The sequence below is a fragment of the Parasteatoda tepidariorum genome, chromosome 7 (genome assembly GCF_043381705.1).
Source record: "Parasteatoda tepidariorum isolate YZ-2023 chromosome 7, CAS_Ptep_4.0, whole genome shotgun sequence".
In the NCBI taxonomy this organism is placed as follows: domain Eukaryota; kingdom Metazoa; phylum Arthropoda; class Arachnida; order Araneae; family Theridiidae; genus Parasteatoda; species Parasteatoda tepidariorum.
This window is the reverse complement of record NC_092210.1, coordinates 69,559,139-69,579,266: the sequence shown is the minus strand read 5'-3', so window position 1 is coordinate 69,579,266 and position 20,128 is coordinate 69,559,139. Positions and strand designations below refer to the sequence as shown.

The window sequence follows — 20,128 nt, the reverse complement described above, 5'->3', positions numbered from 1 at the left end:
TTCTTATTTCAGAAACAATTTTTTTCTTTTTTTAAATCAGCAGTGGGGACAAGTGAGGGAATGACATATTGGTATATTTTAATTACCTAAAATAAATAAAAAATAAAAATTGATAATTTTATTTTTATTCTTTTGTTAGCTTGCATTCTGAAGGACACTTTCCCTGAAAATTTTTTTTCGTAAGTTGTAAAACAAACATAAAATATACTGGGGACATGAAAATGACTGTTTTTGTGAGAATGACCCATATATAAACACAAATAATAAAATTAATATAAAGAGAAACTAAAAATGGGAAAACCAATAGTCGTTATCAAGACACATCTACTGATGTAAATTAATGCAATATTTCTGAATAAAGAATAATTAAATTATTAAAGATAAAAATTATTATGTATAATTAAATCGGACAAAACCTGTTAGGATTTGTTACAAGTTAAGGTAATAAAGCAGCATTTGAAAGTTAAATAAAAAATAAACATTGCAATATGAACTTATTGAATTTAAAGAACAAATTCTATATGTAATTCATCGTTAATAAAAATATGTTTTATCAATTATATCAACAAATCAAAGATACTTTTCTTCTGAAATACGGCTGATGAGTAAATAAGAAGTATAAAATATGAGGGGGAAATTTGTACAGTGAAAAAAATCAAATGCTCTTCGAAATTAAATATATTATACTAAGCATCGTTATTTTAATGCAAATAGAAGCAGTCACTTTAGTACAAAAAAAATCAACATTAAATCATTTTTTTTAAATATTACGAATTAAACAATATTGATTAACATCAGAGACTCCAATAACTACATTTTCCGTAGTTTTAGAAAATAGTTTTTCCAAGTGGAGAAATGTATTCATATTTTAATGAATTAAAATTAAAGAAGTCCATAACTTAACACAAGTAATTTAAACACGTACATATGAGGTCAAATAAAAGAATGCTCAAGTTCAAATATTTTTTTTTAAATTTATTGTTTGAAAAGGTTTCGGTTTAATTTACTACCATTTAAAAAATAATTTGCAACAGTCTCAAAAAGTTGGAGTCTCTGAGACAATTCCAAAGCATTGAAATAAATTCAAATGTTTTTGAAAAAAAAAGAGTAGACAATGTTTTAAATATTTGCAACATTGTTTCAGCTAAAAGAGAAACATAAAACATTATATATATATATATATCATTAGGAAATTTTTTCTTTATTTTCATTATCACATTGAATGATTTGACACACAAAATTACTAAGCTATCTATAAGGAAAAGAAATAAATTTGAATCAGCAAAAAGTTAAACATTTAAACAACTTGATGATTCATGAGAGAAAAAAAAATCTTTACATTTCTCTAGATAACAAAATAGCACTCATTATCAATGCACATTAAAAGTATAATTAAAAGGCTTGGAGCAATATAGTGATCAAGTCACAGTTTTTGCAAATTTTACATCAAACTGTTACTAAGTATTGTTTACAGATCAGTGCTTAACAAATTTATAGAATTTCCACAACACGGCAGCACTGTTATATAGAGAATTATATCATAGATTACCATTGTTGCTCTCTTGAACAATTTGAGAAATGTTGCTCATTATTATATTACCTCAAGCCGTTTAATTTCAAAAATTGAGTCAAAATGCTAATAATCTTTTATGAATAAATTGATAGATTAACTCTACTGGTAGCATTAGGATAAGCTCGCATCAATTTGTTTAAATACTGTAGACTGTTTGATGGCAAATCTTTAAAAGACTTATAGATAAAAGCTGACCACGCATTATTTACAAGTACGCAGAAATATAGCATGTGTACAGTAAAAACAAGTGGCTTTGCTTCAGTAACAAAGGAGAAGCATATGCTTCAAAAATAATCATATCTAGATTATCCATGATTATTTTGGTAAATTATATCAAACTTTGGGAAGTGCTTGGTGTATTATACAAGTTTAAATTAGGTAATCCCCTGGTGAACATTAGCATGTACTAAAAATTTTTTAACTGTTATTCTTTAATCCACTTAAAAGTTACAAAGATATTATTCACAATGGTTAGTTTTCATGTTAATTTAATGCACTATCTTTATATTTACTTGTTAGTTAAAATATGTCCTAATAACAGAGTGAAAATGCTAACAAAATGAAAAAACAATGTTTTGAACTGTTAATTACTTTAAAAATTTCGTTCATGATACAAATATAATTTCCCTTTAAAAATAATAGTCATGATCTACAGAGTACTGGTAAGTTTAAAATAATTATCAAAAAATTAAATTTTTTTGTAATTTTTACGACTGTAATTCTAGCATTTTCTGTAAGAGTAAAAATAAAAAAAAAATTTAAGTACTAAGCAGAAATTTAAAATTAACAGTTGAAAACAATAAAATATTAATAAATGAGAATGCTTACAAAAACATTAATATGAATTTAGCAATTAATATGACTACAATTGACCTTTCATACTTTTTTTTTTAAAAAAAGATAACAATGAAACACTATAAAAAATTTTTAAAAAAAGTTTCACCTAAAATTCAACAGTAATCTTTAATGTGTCATATGGTCAACAATCATATATTACATGGTTTTAATAGTGTTAATTAAAAAAAAAAAGTTCAGAGCTTAAAAAAAATTTTTCATTATAAATTACATTTTAAAAAAAAACATTTAATTAATATGGAATTTAATAAAAAAAAAATTTTAAAGCAAGATTTAAAGTATTAACTAAAATCAGTCACTATGTATCCATACTTGTTTTCAATTTGAAATTTTTCACAAAAAAAGAAAACTTTAAGAACTGCAGTTTCTATTTTTTATTTCCAACTTAACATATTTTGTAATGCAAGGTTAGAAAATTATTTTAAACAATTATAAAGTTCAACTTTTTGTCATCTTAACGCCCTTTTTACTAAGCATCAAAAACCTTGTTTTTCAATTTGATATTTTTTGCATTTACTACATTTTGTTACATAAATAATTCCAGTTATAATTTTCACCAGAGTTTGTACCTAGACATAATTTTCGTTTATGTCTACAGATAAATTAAATACATAAATGAAGATAAAAACAAACTTTACTTTTTTCTTGAAAGCTTTCTCATCGATATTTTTAATTCTATATTTTTTCTATATTATTCAGGTTAAAAACTTCTTTACATGTTTTTATTAATTACATAATTATGCTTTCACAATTGATTAAAAAGCAATCAATACTAAATTTAATTTTCAAAATAACATGCATAACTGCCATTTTAAATATCGTTACTTGAACAGTCAAGTGTTAACTGAGAATTTCTCATTGGTTGCTTTCTTAATCAGTTTTTCTCTGAGTTATTTAATAAGAAAGATGTTTATAAAAGAGAAAGTTTCTTTTAGTCTTGTCAAATATTTAAATGCAATCTGTTGGAGGTTCGGAATAGATGGTCAAAACAGCAGTCAGAAATATTTCTATTATTTCGTAAATACTGTTTTCTCATTTGGTATATATATATATATATATTATTTAGAATCACAGTTTAGATCATCAAATTCATAGCACATATAAATACATGGCCCTATAAATGATTTTGTGCTGTTCACATGACTTTCGCATACTTTAATATCATTGTATAAGTTTCAATCAAGCATTAGTAAATGCAATAAATCCTACTTGTTCACAATATTGCCATCTACTTAAGAGATAGTAAGGATTTAATTTTGTAGTTTAAAAAAAATAATAAATGAAAAATAAATTTTAAAAAAATAATTTGTAAAGTGTGTATTTAATAAAAACAAATGGTCAGTCTATAAAATACACTATTGCTCATAAAATTCAATACACCCATTTCTTTTATTATTATTACATTTAAGAAATTGAATTTTTTAAAACGAGTTTTGAATATTTTTGAGACTTACAATATGTTTTAAAAAAATTGTAGCAGCATTTAGATACTTTTAACGCAATTAAATTTCAGGAGAAATGTTTAATATATAGATTAAAATTTTAATACAACAGAGAACAATTGAAGAATTTAACTAAAAACCATTTTTCACAAAAATTTTACCTCAGATAAGTTAATATGAAAAGACTTTAGGAAAAAGATGACTTGTTCAAAATAATCAAAAGAGCAATAGACTTTTTTCAATGAATAATAATTTCAATTCATTTATTTTAACAATGTTTTAATTATATGCATAAATAAAATCAAATATATCTTTTAAATGGCCACTTGCAATGTACACTTTAAAAATTCCTTACAATCCATAATATGAATCTATTTTTAAAGTACAAAACTGACACTCAATATGAAACTCTATGATTCCAGAATATCAAGCTTCTTACTACAGTAATCAAATCGTCTAAAGCTGTCTGATTCTAAGCATATATTATATTTGATTACAAAAGTTCTGGTCATAGCTTAGAGATGCCACAGAATAACAGTTTATTGGATGTAATATAAGGCACACCAGGGTTAGAGAAGTGATTTTAGACAACAGCTATTATGGTTATGTATTCTATTAACATATACATATTAATACTAAACAGCAAGTCTTAGAGACTATAAATAATGAATAGCACTTCATATAAATGCTGTCAGCCACTTTTATTTTAGCATGTTTTAATGGAAATCTATTTCCCAATATTATAGTCAATGCATTAGATCACATGGTATCATAGAGGCAAACTTTTAAAAAATGTTTATTAGTAGGTATTCTTTAATCTTTTGTTGAAAATGAAAAAAGGAATAGATTGTAGAGACGAAATTGCATTAAAAGATTAGTTTTGAAATATTTTTCAAGCACTCAATGTACAGAGCGCCCCAAAAAAAAATGGACCACTAACTTTTGATCTAATGATCGGATCTTCACCTACTGGGACTCATTTTTAATGGTTCACAGGGGTGACCTCAAATATGCTAATTAACTAGTGCTGATGATATTTTAAGTTACGAAATCAGGAATTACTGAATAAACATAAATGTTTCTTTACTTGGTGGATTCGGATTTCTGTCCCCCAAAATATAAGGGGTAGCCGCACTCTGGGAAATATGGTCCCCATAGTTAGGTCAGGAAAGCAAACCTAAGTTTGGGCCCCTTAATATTAATTTTACTTTTTGCGTATTTCGCTATATATCGAGAACTTTTTAAACCAATTGAAATTTCTTCTGAACACACAATTATAAAATTAGTTTATCCAAAGATAATTCAATACAAAAAAAATTTTTTAGAAAATATTTATTATTTTAATTAATAATGGTTGAAAAAAAGAGAAATTGTAAGGAATGCAAATTTTTGCTTCATTTTAAAGAACATAATTTTACATGGAAAAATACAAAATTTGAGCAAAATCTGCCGAATTGTCATTGAGAAATCAAATTTCAAAAAAGTCAGATATTTAAAATTCGATTTCAAAGGAATTACTAAACCAATTTTGCCATGCAAAATTATATTCCTTAAAATGAAGCAAACATTTTTATACCTTAACAGTTCAACATTTTTTCGATCATTATTAAGTAAAATAATAAATATTTACTAAAAATTATTTTTTGCAATGAATTATCATTGGATAAACGAATTTTATAATTGTGTGCAAAAAATTTTCAATTTGCTTCATAAGTTCTCGAGATATAAGGAAGTATGCAAAAAGTAAAATTAACTATCGGGACCATATTTCCCAGGTTGTGACTACCCTGGCGGTCAGAAATCTGAATCCGTCAAAAAAATAGTATATTTATTTATAAAAAGTATGTTTTTCTGTCTGATTTCGTAACTTAAAATATCATCCGCATTAATTAGTTAGTATATTTGAGGTCATCCCTTTGAGCCATTAAAAAGGAGTCCTAGAAAGTGAAGATCCGATCATTAGATTAAAAGTTATTCATAGTGGACCGTTTTTTCTGGCGAGCTGTACATAAAAAAAATGCAATCAAAAAATCTAATGACAGATCAAGTAAGTTGATCAGATATTAATGCTCTTGTATGACATATTATATACATGATATGTCATATTCTGAATATGATTTTAATTTTGAAAAAAAAAATGTTTTTCCCCATGAATTATAAAACGCACAATATTATTTTAATAAATTTCTATTACATAAGAAGCCTTTATCTCCTATGACATATATAACTCCAAACAAATGCAAAAATTCACATAGTTGAACCCATTAATTATAAAACAGGACTCATAAAGTGATTCCTTATTGATATTTCATATTTTAAGACTTCTCAATTCAATTCCAATTTGAATCACTTGATTCAATGAGTAAGAAGAGAGATCATTTTCTGTGGATTTTTCATTGAGGTGACCTGTTTTCAGTCTCATTGATTTAAATTGCAATCATAAAAATGACATATTTTCCTATTGTTGAGCAGCAAGAAAAATCTATATTAGTTATGGGGAAATAATAATAGTTGATATCCTTCTAACATACAATCAATGAAGAAATTTATGCACAACAGTAATCCATATATTCGGAATATATGATTTAAAAGAATCACACACAAGATAAGAAATATCTGACCAACAAGCAAAGGGAAGAACAGTAGTAGCAATGCTTTAAAAGTTAATTTTTACTTATTGGTTGGCAAAAAGTTAATTTTACAATTGGAATACAATAAAAGTCAGATAACATTTCTTGATAATAAAAAAAAAATAAGAAAAGTTTTAAAATTTTTTCAATAAAAGATAAAAGCATAATAACAGTGATACATCGCAAAAGCAATTATAACTAATTCTAGGATCACAATTAATAATTAAAAGATTAGCATCTTGTTTTAAATGGTATGATTTTTTTTTATCCTTATACTATAATCCAAACAATTCAACTACTAAATTAACAGTTAAATGGTGCATTCATAATAATTTAGTGAAAAACAAAAATATGATTGTCGTTTTTATTAAAACCATAAGATATGTATAATAACAATAATTTTTGCATGGCACAGTTCAAATAATTTGAAATATATTATCTTAGTTTACAATAATTCAATTCAATTCTACAATTAGAAATAGAAATTTGTTAAAATATTGATTTCCACAGTCAAAATTATAGAGCAAATACTTTATCTTTCTATCACAACAAATGACTAGCTCAGCCATAATCTCTAGGCAAAGTAATATATTAAAACAATAAAACTTAAAATCTGAAAAATTAATATTTTGTATATGATAAGAAATGAATATTTTAGTCCTTTGAGATAACGAAGAAAATAATTCATAAATTTAAAGCGCCCCACATACATATTTCCTAAATATTAATCTTTTTCCACCAAAGAAAGTACTGTAAAATTTATCAATATTTATAACTGCAAGAGAATTGTTATTAAGATAGGAAAAAAATTAAGATACACAGTTAAAAAGAAATCCTTTAATAATTGTAAATTATTTAATAGAAGAAAAAATTATTTACTTGCAAACGTTCTGAAACTGTATTTAAGAAAATAGCCTTCTTAAAATTTTGCATAACACTTTCAATAAAATTTTCTAGAAAAATTTAAAAGGATCTAAATTATACTGACAAGATTTATAACCCTGAATAATGATAAATAATTTTTTAATTAAGTATTATCATTGATTAATATTTTGAACTGTTTTGAAAAATTATGTCAAGTTTACAGATTTATGAAACCTTGTCTGATTAATTTTTATACACTTATATAATGTAAAGTGTAAAATAGAAAATAGCAGGGATTTAAGTAAGTAAAATAATCTTTTTTTTTTAACTATTTAAAAATTGATAAGATGGGCACATAATTTGGTAGGTATACATGAAAAGTTGAAACTATTTTTTATAATATAAAAAAAGTTAAATTTAGAAAGAAATTTTAATTTTTTGAAAATTAAATAGCTTAAAATAATATTACAAACATGTTAGTATACAAAAGAATACAATTTGAATTCAAAAATGATAATTTCTTAAAATTTTATCAGTTTAAAACAAATAAAAAATTACAAGTACTTTTAATGAATAAAGTACACAAATTTTATATTAAAAAAAGAAAATTTTATGAATAAAAAATAACAAGAAATATAGAATCGAGGAATTAATTGCGAAAATCTATAAAGTTTTTATAAAGAGTGCGCCAAAATCCTTTTTACTAACATAATAAGATTTTAGATGTCAATTGCATATCTATGGGAAAATTTAAGAAAACTACTAGAAAAGATTTTACTTTCATTATTCAACATTGTGTCAATTCAACAAAATCATAGTCTTAAATTTCGATCTTCGAAAAGAAAGAAAAAAGGAGATGACAACAGATATAAAAGAGAGCAAAATTGAATGCTAAAATAATATATTCAGACAATACATATTTACCATTTTTTATTAAATAATTGTTTATAAATAAATATTTTGTTCAAATTAAATGTAAGAAAATAACAATATTCTAAATTCTTTTAATAATGTAAAACAAACATTTTGTCAAGAATATAACAACTTTTGGCACCTTTATTATAACAGGCAAAAGTTATACATCATAATTTAAAGTGATAAAAATAATTATATCCAAAAAAGAACTTAATGGTATCATGTAAAAAAAGGAAAAAAAAGAGAGAGAGCCTTAATTTTAGTTATTAAATGATAAAAGTGAATAAAACTCAATAAATTCGCAAATCCCAAATTCAATATATGATTAATTATAGTGTAGACTACATAATTTGGCATTATGTACCAGCTGAAAAGTGCCAAGTAATTGAAATATCTAAGAACTGTACAATTAATTTAAAGTACACAGTCAATAATCCATAATTTGACACTTTATGACACAGCTGAGCCAGATTATTGGGAATACTTAATTAGAAAAAGACAACAAAATATGAAATTGGGAACGGCACAGGCCAGGTCAGTCTAATTTGAAAAGATAAAAACCAATTTAAATTTTTTCTGTATACTTGAGATACTAACAAGGTAAAAATTACTTGAGTATTCAATACAATAGTAGTATACCAAAAATTTTAATTTGAATAACTTTAATTATAGTTTAAATACTTTCAAAGCTCACAAGTGATAAATAATTTAAGTGATAATATTTTATCTTAAATTGAGTTGTTTTTTTTGTATAACATAATGAATTCTTCAACTTATTCCTTTTAAAATTTAAATGAAAAAGGCAATTAACATTATATATATTCATGCATGGAATCATATAAAGGACTAAATTAAGGATTATTTGTAAGCAAAATAGTTAAAACTAAAGTTTAAAAACATATAACATGCTATTTTGAAAATTGTCCTTAAAATATGCAATATGAAAATATTGTAAAGATAATTTTTTAGATAGAAGGACGATTTTTCCCCCCTGGAATCTTATACTATTTGAAGTTAGAAACTGATTTAATGGAATGAACTTTAAAGTTTATGATAGTTTTTTTCTTCCTAATTTTAAGACATTGTGTCTTGTAGTATACATATAACTATATATATTTCACATAAATTCCTATGTCATTTTTATATTGATAAAATTTTGCATTTTTGTTTCTGAGTTGCATATTTTTTTTTTTAGGTTTTTAAATGGCATTTATTATATTTTAGAAAAATTTCAAAAAGTTAATTTTAGGTGCATTAACCATCTGATAGATAAACCACATTGAATCAACAACTACCCTCTAGAAAATTTCCCTGTGTTATTAGATGAGTAAATGATGGACAGGAGCATTGTCAGAAACCTGCCCATTTGTAAAAGCACTAGAAGATTAAAAAAAAATAACAAAAATTATCAAATATGCAATACAAATGGTGCAAACATCAAGGATAAAAGAGAAAAGCTTACTGTTGAAAGAATGTGTATATCTATAAACTGTAATTAGACAACACTTTTTTTCCCATTAATTCCGTAAAATCATATTTCCAACTAGGTATGAATTTCTACTGCAATAAAATAACAGAATTTAATATCTTTACTTTCAAATTATACTTTTGAATAGATCTATTTACTGCAAGTTTATATTAATTGTGCACTGTAAAAAAAAAACAATAAAAAGAGCTATTTTACAGCTGCATGTTATGATTTATATTAATGGAAAGCTATTAGATTTTCTGTTGGAGCAATTCTTTTTTAAATCGGAACAGAAAATTTAAGGAACACCAGAAAAAGAGATTAGGTGTGCTAAGAAATACTTTCAATAAAAGAAAAACAAGCATTTATTATTAAAAAATAAAAATAAATTGCAAATATCAGTAACACCTTGGTCTGTAGAGTTTGTATTAGGAATTTTAAAAATCAAACTAGTTTTGATAAGTTGATATTAAAGAGTAGTAAGATTAAAAACTGTATTTTTAAAGCAAAAAAGCAGGTAATACATATTTTTACACTGTTTAAGTTATTAGTCGGTGTAAAAGAACATTTTAAAGTCATTAATTGTATGAAACAAAGAATGAAAGCTGATTTTGCATTTTTCTAATAAAGGAAAAAAATTGATACAAAAAAAAATGAAACAAACTTGCGTGTTAAGAGCCTTATTATCCAATAATAATGGATCAAATTTGACAGCCAAACTTGATTTACTTGAATGAGGACAAGTTAAATGTAACTTTTCAAATTTGTATTGCACATGAGTAATATCTAGCTGAAAAGCTAAAATTAATTTTCTATACAAGTAAGGAAGCGAGAAAATAATTCAACTGCTTTAAAATCTGTAGGATACAGAACAAAGAAAAAAAGGAAGAAAATGGTTAAATTGAAAGCAAAGAGGATAACTTAAGTACAGTTCTCTCTAAAAGACACAATAGGGTACCTCAGGATGAAGGACTATTTTTATGCAAAATATTTTAATTATTTCCTTGAAAATAAAAAACTATTAAACGTTTCAGTTTCAAAATGTCTAGTCCTTTTCATATCTGTACTTGTAATTTTAACATAGATCATTTAGTAAAGATTAGAAGAATTTAATAGCAAACAAGCGAACACAACCGCATATAAACGTTCATGCAATTAAAAAATTGTTATGGATGAAGTATAAGGTAAAAACATTCAGGATTCAGTAGGAGTGCACAACCTGTTGCCCGCCCACTGTTGATGTGAGGCTCGCAGGAACTGTTGAACACAGCAAAAATTTTTTAATGAAAAATATATAAAAAATTTCGAAAATTTCAATCGCACATTTGAGTTAGTAAATCGTCCGCTTTTTCAACGGTTATCGCTACAAAATTCTGCATGGTTTTAAAAAGCCCAATATTTTTAATATAATATTAAAATGCATGAATTTCAAATTAAAGTAATTACTTTTTTACTAGTTTTATTCTTATCCATTTCATAGTAAATTCAATTAACATTTTGATCCTTTTTTTTTCCCATTATTTATAATTTCCATGTGGTTAGTAAAATCCCAATATAATTTATTATGACTCGTGAGTTTCAAATTGCACATTTCAATGACCACTTTTCGACATGTTTTACTTGTGCCGATTTCATTATAAATCTAAATTATTACTTGATTTTTTCTCTCTTTGTAAAGGCTTGCTATGCTTCTATGCGATTTTAAAAGTCATGTATTTTTACTGCAATATCATTACGATAGGCAAGTTTCAAATTGCACATATAAGTAATCACTTTCTGATGCACTTTGCTTCATCCTTTATTTCATTTCAAGTCCAAATTATTTTTAATTATTTTTTTCAGCAGTTTTTGTTATCCATTCTCATGCGGTTACAAAAAATTGTAATTTTTATTACAACATGCAAATTTTAAATCATGCATTAAAATAATTACTCACTGATGCAATTTATTCATGCAGATTTCATTATAAATGTAAGTTTTTTTTTGCAATTATTGTGATGTTTTTTCATGTGATTTTGATGATCCTGTTATTTTAACATCCATGTTATTACAACATTTGAGTTTCCAATCCCGAATTTAAATAGTCACTTTTTGATACCATATATTTGTGCATATTTCAATTGAAATATAAGTCATTTTTTGTCGTTTTTTCAGCAGTCAGCTCCATGTATTTGGACGTGGTATTTAAAATCCTGATATTCTAATACTTAATTTTTTTTAATGAAATTTAAGGTATTGTTTCTAAAAAAACCTTTATATGCAAAGAAAATATGAATTGTATATAACATATTAAAAGTAATTTGAAAGGAGTGAATTGATATTGAACTATTCATATTTATTTCATAATTTATAATGCACCTATATTTCATGATCAACAATGTTTGTTCGACTTTATTACCAGCCTACAAGTCGGCCTCCTGATTTTTGTAAAATTTAGTGAGTTTAAAAAGTCATCTTATAAATTGGGATACACGGTAACCAATATTAGTTAAATAACCAATATTTTTAATGACACATAATTATGTTTTGCAAATTAAAAGAGCAAAAAAAGTAACATTCATTACTTAATTACAAATAAATTCCTGTTTAATAAAAAGTAAATAACATTTTTCTCTCAATTTCAACAAAAATTGTTCTGAAGGAACTTTTTTTAAATAGTTCTACTCCAAACGAATTGTTTTGCGTGTGCTTAGATTAATTTTGAGCTTTATCTGCTCTAGAGTGCAATACTACTTCCAATGCAAACATATCCATATTTACTTCCATCAGTAAGGCTCTAAACACTCAAAGTTTTAATGATCATTGATTGTTTATGTCCATAATGAAATTAATAAGATAAAATTTACCAAAATAAATTTTAAAAAACTTTAAAAAAAAAAACAGATATATTGATTTGTTTCATTTGAAATATTTTAAGATCACAAATTAAGATTTACACTAAGAAATAAAGATTTTCTTTGATTGGAATGTTATTTAAATACTCTCCCTGCCCACAAAAAAATGTGTTTTTTTTTTTGTTGTTTTGTTTATAAGTAGCTATATAAGAATAAAATTATAAAATATATAATAAAAATTATACTTGCATAAAGAAACATAATAATGCCCTTAATCCTCCAAGCATTGAGCTCCTGGGTAAAATTGCACAGAAATTTCCCTGCTATGCACTACTCTTCCTTTAAATAACATCTGGGGAACCGGTTTTTTGATGTAGGAAAGCATGCAGCTAGAGGTTCGGAAAAAGCCAGGACTAATGCTCAGAGGGTTAAATATCAATCAATGAAAATTTCCTGTTAAATATTTATTAAATCGGAAAACTCAATTTATCATACACTGAATTGAATTAGGAATTGAAAAGTTGACAGAGATGTGAAAACAATCCTACAAAAGTCCGTGGTTGGGGGGGAGAAAAATACGTTTAAAAATTGAGGAATACAATACATTGAACAAAATTATAATTGATAAAAATGAAGTAGACATATTTAAATGTAAATTTTGTGAAAACACTTCAAAGTGATAATTTTATAACAATAAAAAAACTTACACCCCCAAAAAAGTAAGAATAAATGCAAAGGAAATGAATAACATAGATATGATGATATAAAATTTTTTTTAACAAGTTCAGTTAACAAGTGATGATATCACAAAACCATGCACTAACACAGAAATTAAATGAGCAAATAGAAATATTTTAAAAACTTAATTTTGGACACATAACACTACAACAAAAGAGTGGGAAATGACATGCCTAATTTACATATGAAAATTTCAGTTTTCACCTGATTAAGGCATGAATTTGTACAAATTGACTTAATGTACACAATGTTTAGAGGCTGTTTGCTTTTTTTTTCTTCTTTTTTTTGCTCACATTACATAGTAATATGTTACAAAATGCAGCCATTTAGAATCCCCCTGTTTTGTCTTACACTATAAGTGATCACATGATCTACAACTTTACAGATATGTACACATGCCATAACTTGGCAGTTGGCATTTATATATGTTTCAATTTACACTAACGATCACACGTCGCGAGCGACTTCGATGCACTCGCGACACTCTGCCTCGTCTCCTATGAGACAAGGAAATGTGTTTGTTTTTTCTTAAAACGGATGAAAATGAAACGTCATCAGATTGTGTTCTTTCAAAATGTAATGAGAAATGTTTACTCCTCACAATGAAGAAGCTCGTAACACTATGAACCTTCCAGATGAAATGTGTCCTCTGCTGAAGGGTCACTCGATACAGGTATATCAGCATCATTCAGCAGCTGAAGTCCATCAAAGTCTAGATTTCCAAGGTGCAAGTTGTTCCTCAGAGCATCCTCTGATGTGAAATAGTCTGATTCAAATGAACTGCACATGTTGGATATTGCACATCCCAGTTCTTTAGCAAAGTCTTGCCTGGGGATGGTGTCATCTCCTGCAGGAGCTATAAAAATGATAAATACATAAAGATATTTATTTATTTTCCATTATTATTGCCTACTTTTAAGAACATTATTTCACAAAGTATATCTATGTCAATCAGGTTATGAGAGAAACAGTGAAATAACCCATAAAAATGAAAATTTTGTTTCATTAAGTATGTAAAATTTTAAAACTACATTTACAAAGATCTATGAATTCTGTCATACATTTCAGGAAGAAAAAAATTTTTAGCAAAGAAAATAATAAAAATAATTAATAGTCAATTATAAATTATCATACAGTTAAGTTTTTTTTTTAAATAATTTTATCACATAATAATTGTGTACATTAGATAGATAAAATACTCGATTGAAAATCCCTGGAAACATTAAAATTGTAAACAATTGAAAAAATAATGCACTGACATGCATGATAGCTTCATTAAGGGGACTTTGCCATGCAGTCAAGTGCAAACGCAATTTCTGAAGGTTGACCAAATTTCAGTCCCTCAAGCACATGAAATATCAAAGCACAGAATATCTAAGCAAATTTACAAGTAAACACAAACTAAAAAGATGATAATCACAGATTTGAGTAGTGAATAATTTCAAAATCAATTGGGATGAAATTCACAAGTCAATATTTAAGGAATAAGTACAACAAATTAAAGATGAAGAAAGGCAATTGAAAGTCCCAAGATTGGTAAGAGAGGAAAAATAATTAAAAATTGGAAAAAGCAAGTCAATCAATTGAACAAACAAACACCCAATTATACTTCAAAATGGATCTTAAATGCCAGGGTTGCCGTACCATAGCTAAAAGCTAAGCATTACTTTACCCCAGGTGGCCATCCTCTATTAAACAAACCTGTGCAAAAATTCAATCGGGATGCCATTTCTTAATACGAGTTTATGTAGAAGTCTGCAGTTATTTAAAACAAGTACTTAACTATAGCAAATATAATATTAATTTAAAACAAACAGATGCGCAAAAGTCATCTATAAAATTAGCTGATTTGAAAAACTTTTAAACCTTTTTTTTTTCAATAAAGATATTAAAAGCAATTGATACAGTTAATAAAATGAAAATATGAAATAAGCAAATTTCTACATTTTTAAATTTACAATCAGTTATGGTATATTTTGAGAAGAATAACCTCATAGCTTGAAACCTATTTTGGAATATAGCAAAACTAAAAATTCTTATACACTGTAAAGAAATAAAAGTGTTAACAGTTTTAAAAGAAAAAAAAATCTAGCGATGTTATTTATCTTTTAAACTTTAAACATTCTTAAAACTCAAATTAATATATTAAATCTCTAATTTATTCATCTTTTAATTTCGATATTACTTTTGCTTAATATAATATATAATCTACATAAAAAAAATATTTTGAAAGTTAATAAACTAAGAAAAAAGAAAAAAAATTTTATTATAAATCGAGAAAGAAAAAAAAAACGCTAAACAAAAGATTGATGGAATAAAAACTTTAAAATTACACTTTAATGACAAATTTTGCAAAATATAAACAAATATTCGACATTTATGGAGTAAAAAAAGTTTTAATTGCAAGAATAAAAAAAAATTTATAAATTTTAAAAAACTATAATAACATAAGTATAAATTTATTTTAGTGTAAAATAAATTGTGGTCTATCTATAAATGCTGAAGTGAACATATTTCAAAAATTATTATTCATAGTATTTATCTGAAATTTTGAACATTATTGCTTAATGTACTTGTTGACATGAAAGTAAAAATTGAATCCTAAGGCAGAGTATACAGTAAAAAACATTAACAATAAATTTATTGTTAACAATAATTAATATTATTACAACTGAAATAAAGACAATAAATGTATAATTATTTGGTATTCAAACAGTTATATCCAGCCTTAAAGTAGAATAAAAAGAATAAAATGTTACGCTAATATGTTGACCAAATAACAAGTTTGAATTCCAAATAATAAAAAAAACTTTCACATTATTTGATACTTTCTAATTTAAAAATTATCTTTCAAACTTAATATGAACAAGCATGATTTTTAAACTATTTAAATTTTTTTTAATAAGTTTAAGTATTTACTTTAAGAATAAATTTTATGCAACCCAGTATAAGCAATTATAATAATAAATATAAAATAAGTAACCTAAAGTTTCAAACAATAAAATAAATTAACTATTTGCGCTATAAGTTATTCAGTGACCAAACATTCAATGAAAATTTTAAAAAAATAGCTTGTAGGTGAAGTTGCAATGGTAAACAAGATAAACTATTTGGCTTACATTTTATCCAATAAAATCGCATTATTATCGCAACTAAATCTGCATTATAGTTAAGATTGACAAATATTTGAAGCTTGACAGTTTTAACTGTCATGTCAAAAAACCATTTTTGACAAAGCATTTGAAAATTGTAGCAAACATAAAATTTTAATGTATGAAATAATTATTAGCTATTATAAATATAAAAGAATTATTTTAAAAAAGTATTTATTGGCATGTGATTAAACATGTTCTTCATATGTTTTGACATTGAACCCTTTTAAATTTTGCATGTAGTGAAAATCCAAAATTTTCTGAGGTTGTGGTAAAATTAGATAATTATAAATAAAATTATGCAAAATTGCAATTTATCCAATCTGGTAATAATCTTGCTCATTGTGTTTAAAATTAATTTCTATTTTACTTCCATTCTAATTATTCCTTTCCCTGAAGTAGGTGAAAAATACTAGTTTTGAAGCCCTCTTCAGTTATGAATGAATTAAGAGAAAATTTTAAAATACATTCTTTTGATTAATACTCAGCTGCATGGGTTAGAAAGTAAACATATGAAAACTGTTATAACATTTTAAGATAAACTTGCATTAAAAAATTTATTCTAGTAAATGTACTAAAAACAGGTGATAACTTAATGATTGATTGAAAAAATTAATGAATTATTTAAAAAAACATTAATTTATTTTTAGTTATAATTAGTTTACTAATCAGGAAATATATTATAATCATGATTCGTAATCACATAAGCAACAACGAATATTGTGAATTAAATAGATCAGACAATTATTGGCGACCACTTTGGCTTTACATTTTTTTACTTATTTAAATTTCTTACACAACTCCACATGCCCCACAAAGTATGATATGAAGTATATAGATGTAAGTGGGCAAAGTAAAATTATAAAAAAAAAATAAAATATAAAAAAACAGCCTTCACTTTTTTACTTGAATAGAAATTACAATAAAATATAATATGTTCTACAGTACCACAAGAATAAAAATTATAATTTACTAAATTAAACCTAAACAACTAGATGTTAAAATTTTTATGTCCTTTTACGAATCTGAGTTTAAAAAATTTCCTACAATCCACTGCCAACAAATAGATGGAAAAAATCTTTTAGTTCACACAGCTTGTGGTGAAGCTAAGAATTCGTACTCGTACATAATTCAACAAGGCCCTTAACACCCATAATCTAATTTATAATAAATAATATAATATTTGTTTTCAGCTTGATAATATATATACTAAAACTATTATTACAATATTTTAAAAGTATTCTATAAGAAAAAACCAGCTTTCATTCTTCAAGTTGTGCTTACATTTTTTGAGTCAACCGCTGACTTTCTGCAGTATTAGACCCGAATCAATTTTACTCATATTTTGGTTATACATGTAACAATTTGAAATTAACAGAACAAAAAGAAAATAGAATGCCTATTAACCTTATCTGCAGAATACCAGTACAAGATAGAATTAGCGTGTTTAGCATATAATAATCAACTTATGGATTAAATCAGGAGTTGGCAACATTCTATCTGTGGGTGGGTTGGGATACATTTATTACCTCACTTACTCTTCGGCTCTACAGTCAATTAATGACCGTCTTTACCACAGAGCTCTACTTTTTCTTATCCTTGGCCTTTATCTTCTAATTTTTGATTTTCATCTTTGTTAAATCAACATATCTGATCTACCTATCTTTTTCTGGGATGTCAGACCTTTCCCTCTAGTCTTCTCAAGATTTTCTTTGCTACTCTTTAATCACTCAATTCCTCTAGATGTCCCAGCCACTGTGTTCTTTTTCTTTTTATTATATTTAGTATAGCTTTTTTCTTTATAAAACTTACTTAACTCTAAATTACACCAAATTCTACACTTGTCTTCATCTTTGATTGGATGCTATATTTTCCTTAGAATCATTTTTTCAAAAGGTAATATGTATTTTTCTTCATTCTGACTGGTAGTCCAAGTTTCCTGCAGCATATGTGCAAATAGATCTAACTACTGTTTTCTACAATTTTAGTTTCAACTTTCTTGAGAGTAGAAAGAATTTAAACAACTGAAGCATTGAAAAGTAATATCTGTTTTCAGTTGCCATTCTAACGTTTACTTCTGGGTTCAATTCACTTTTTTTTTGTGATAATTGAACCAAGATATTAAAATATCATTTATTACCCACAACTTATTTATTGAACTGCTTCAATGAAAAAATTAATTATTTTTTATTGTTATTCTTACAAATTCATAGTTAAATAATTTAAGTTTTTGTCAAGTCTAAGAATAGGTAGTATATATTAGTAGAATTCAGTACAATGTCTGCAGTTGCAATATAAAAGCCAGCTTTTCAATAACCACTCTCACATCCATCATTGAAGTGCCTAAAAGATGCGTGTTATATTCTTGGAAGTACCTTTCCAGTTCCTCCATTATAATAAATGACTTATGGAGAAAAAGATTCTGAGAATTGAACTCTTTCTATGTACTCTATAACTCAGGAACTGCACAAAGTTTTACATTTATTTTACAAGAACATTAAATCGTTTAATCTTAGCCTGAAAAAACTTTTCTATAAATGTGTTATTTCTAGGAAGTTTTTCTCTCCCTTACAATGTTTTAGATTCGAAAATTAGGATGAATCTCGTAAAAGAAGCTAAAAATTGTTGCTTAGTTAATAAAAATTTTTTATTAACAAAGTCCCTCAGATTATGCAGGTCACAGAATGCTGAATGAAAGGATTAGCTAATTGACAAGCTAAATCTTAAAATTTTATTTGCATAATTAGAAATATTTGAATTACTATTTAAATTGATTAATAAAAAATGCATCACTTTATAATAATTAAACTGTTGACATGTTTCAAGTGCACAAGCATGCTCCTTGTCAGAACAAAAAATGAAAATGAACAAGCAGATACAGTTTTTGTTCTGATCAGAAACAAGTTTGCAATCCCATCTTGTGGTTCAGTAAAAACATGTTGGCAGAGTTTAAAATTTTTATGGAACGATAATTATTTTTTTAACAAAAGTAATTTCACTGCTTTTCTTAAAAAAATATTTTGCTCATAAGAGTAAATAGGTATTTAAAAATGTTTCGATGAGGAAAACAGACATTATTAAGTCAAAGAACGTAAGCAGTTCATAATTTGATTAAACTAAAAAAAAATGTATTTGATAAAGTAACTGTGTTTTTTTATTAATTTACATTTATCAAAATTTGAAAGGTTTTAAAAACAGAATTATAATTTATACAATTGAAAAAATATAATAACAAATTTATTGCATCATCTAAAAAAAATAAATGTCTAATTATTTCTTATCTATAAACAGGGGGGAAATTAATATTTTTGTTGCAAAAAAAAACACCAAATTGAAAAATAAAATAAAAAAGGATGTGATATAAATGATGATTTGCATGCAGAATATGATAGCAGCCAATGTGAGCACCTGTTAAAAATCATAATATACTAGCATCTTAAATAAGAACACAACACATTAAGACAATGTATTCGTAAGTAGCTACAAAGCATTAATTGTTGCAGCAAATCCACAAACACATACAACAGCTGCATAACCAGAAGGATAGGTATAAAAACTACATTGAGATCAGACGGTATCATTAATTATCATGAAAAAGGCAGAGCATCAAGCTAGTTGACAGGAACTATGCATCTGAATGTCACTGAACAATCTGTC

General features: G+C 25.6%; 1 protein-coding gene across 10 annotated transcripts in view; it reads right to left on the bottom strand.

Annotated features, from left to right (window-relative positions):
• Positions 1-1,165: 1,165 nt before the first annotated feature.
• Positions 1,166-20,128, bottom strand: part of LOC107448198 (CREB-regulated transcription coactivator 1) — a 75,191-nt gene continuing 56,228 nt past the window's right edge. For 5 of the 10 annotated variants that reach the window (XM_043051628.2, XM_043051625.2, XM_043051623.2 and 2 more), the window contains one exon: positions 1,166-14,175. In XM_043051628.2, the coding sequence (XP_042907562.1) occupies positions 13,940-14,175 (236 nt within the window). In that variant the 3' untranslated portion in view covers positions 1,166-13,939. The remainder of the gene's footprint in view (positions 14,176-20,128) is intronic. The other 5 variants (XM_071183574.1, XM_043051624.2, XM_071183573.1 and 2 more) reach the window with 1 other exon arrangement.